This window comes from Vombatus ursinus, unplaced genomic scaffold (genome assembly GCF_900497805.2).
Source record: "Vombatus ursinus unplaced genomic scaffold, bare-nosed wombat genome assembly UNPS02000186.1, whole genome shotgun sequence".
Taxonomy (NCBI): domain Eukaryota; kingdom Metazoa; phylum Chordata; class Mammalia; order Diprotodontia; family Vombatidae; genus Vombatus; species Vombatus ursinus.
Window position 1 is genome coordinate 1 of NW_020939964.1, and position 2009 is coordinate 2009.

The following is a 2009-nucleotide window of genomic DNA, read 5'->3' on the forward strand; positions in this document are numbered from 1 at the left end:
AGGGATGGAGGGCAGAGAGAGGGGGGACAGAGGGATGGAGGGCAGAGAGATGGGGAACAGAGGGATGGAGGGCAGAGAGATGGGGGGACAGAGGGATGGGGGCAGAGGGACGGAGGGCAGAGAGATGGGGGAAAAGAGGGATGGAGGGCAGAGAGATGGAGGGCAGAGAGGGGGGACAGAGGGATGGGGGCAGAGGGATGGAGGGCAGAGAGATGGGGGAAAAGAGGGACGGAGGGTAGAGAGACGGAGGGCAGAGGGATGGGGGCAGAAGGATGGAGAGGGACAAATGGATGAGGACCAAAAGGCTGGGTGGACAGAAGGTAAGAGATGGAGGGGAGGAGAGGAGACAAGCTCCAGCCTTTAGTGCCCCTCCCACCCTACTCCCATCTCTATCCTCACCAGGAATACCCCGTGCGCATAGAGGTGAATGCCCAGCTGGATGCCATTGACGATTTTCTCGCGAGCCCATTTGGGGATGCCAAAGTTAGCAATGAGGGCCATGACAGGGACAGCAAAAAACCTGGGGAGCGGGAGTAAAGATGGGAGTGAGCCCTGACCTCTGCCCACCTCCCACTCCCTGGCCCCAAGTCCTGCTCCCTAAGGGGCAGGGGGGAGGGGTCCTGAGCACAGGGACCAGAGACCACCCCTCCCCCAGCACAGTGCCCAAGGTCCCTCCCCAGATCAGGGTCTCCCAGGCCAGGCCAGGGCTATGGTCTCACCAGAAGATGTCAGAGGCAGAGAAGGTGCCTGGATTAGGAGAGGTCAGAGGTCAGGAGGGGGAATTTTAAGCAAAGGTCAGGGAACAGACATAAACAGTAGTCAGAGGTCACAGGATCAGAGGGAGCTGGAGGTCATGGGGGATGTGGGTCAGGTATCAGAGTGGGAATGCAGGGGTCAGAAGAGGTTGGAGGTGAGGGGTCAGTGCTTGAAGAGGCCAGGCTGCCAAGATCCAGTGGCCTCACCAGAAGCTTCAGGACCCCGTTGGACATCTCACCAGAGCGTGTAGGCAGCAAAGAAGGGCCCATAGAATGGCTGTTTCTCCGGGAAGTGCCTCAGGGACACCAGCACAGCATAGCAGAACCACACGTAGGCGGCCACCTGGAGGCCGATGAGCCCATAACCAGCAGGAGACTCGTAGGTGTACAATACCTGCCCGGGGTCAAAGAACTGGCCCCGAGAGAGAGCAGGGAGAGAGTGGTGAGGCCCCAGTCCTCCCGTCCTAGCCCTGCATTTTACAGATGAGGAAGCTAAGGCACAGAAGGCCCAGGTCATTTTCCCAAAGTCACCCAGGGAATAAGTGGGCAGAGTCAAATCCAGGCCCTCTGACTGCAAATCCACACAATGACAGAAACAAGGAGGGGCAGGCAGGGCCAGAGAGACCACAAGAGCAGACCCAACGTCAGGCCCTGGCACGCACCTAAGGAAGCGAACGCTGGGCTCTGGGACCTGCGCCAAGTCACGGCCAGTGGGTGGGCAAGCCAGGATGAACCGTCAATGCCAGTGGACGGCCCCCTGGGGGCCAGGCCAAGGCAGAAGCCCCTAACCCATTACATTGGAGTCGGAGAAAGGCAAGCCCCCTCCCCGAAACAGATCATGAGAGACAGAAGCAGAGAAAGCTAGAGAGAGACAGAAGGTGCAGCCAGAGAGAGATGAGAGGCTCTGACCAGGAGAAGGGAGCAGAGGGGAGAGGGGACTGGGAGCCCTGCTGAGCATGCCGAGTAAGGGCAGAAACAGAAGAAACCAGCAGAGCCACTGGGGGAGGGGGAGGGAGAGAGGGCCAGGACGGGCTCTTACCTCGGCCTCATAGATAAGGAGAACCACGTGTGTAAGTGTGTACAGTGTCATGTAGACGGAGAGTTTCACAGAGCCTGAATGGCTGATCCGGCCCCTGGGGATGGAGGGAGAAAAGGAGAGGGAGAAAAAGGGAGGGACGGAGAGAGAAAGAGAGAGAGAGACAGACACAGAGACAGAGACAGACAGAAACAGAGGGAGGAAGGTGAGAGACAGAG

At 58.8% G+C, this 2009-nt stretch overlaps 1 protein-coding gene across 1 annotated transcript; it reads right to left on the minus strand.

Moving 5' to 3' along the window:
* Positions 1-381: 381 nt before the first annotated feature.
* On the minus strand, positions 382-1963 carry LOC114032083 (transmembrane protein 145-like; the record flags this gene model as incomplete). The annotated part of the gene is made up of 3 exons (XM_027847586.1): positions 382-520; positions 995-1167; positions 1795-1963. Coding segments are annotated over 3 exons (481 nt in total), but the record flags the coding sequence as incomplete, so codon positions are not given.
* Between the last annotated feature and the right edge of the window lie 46 nt (positions 1964-2009).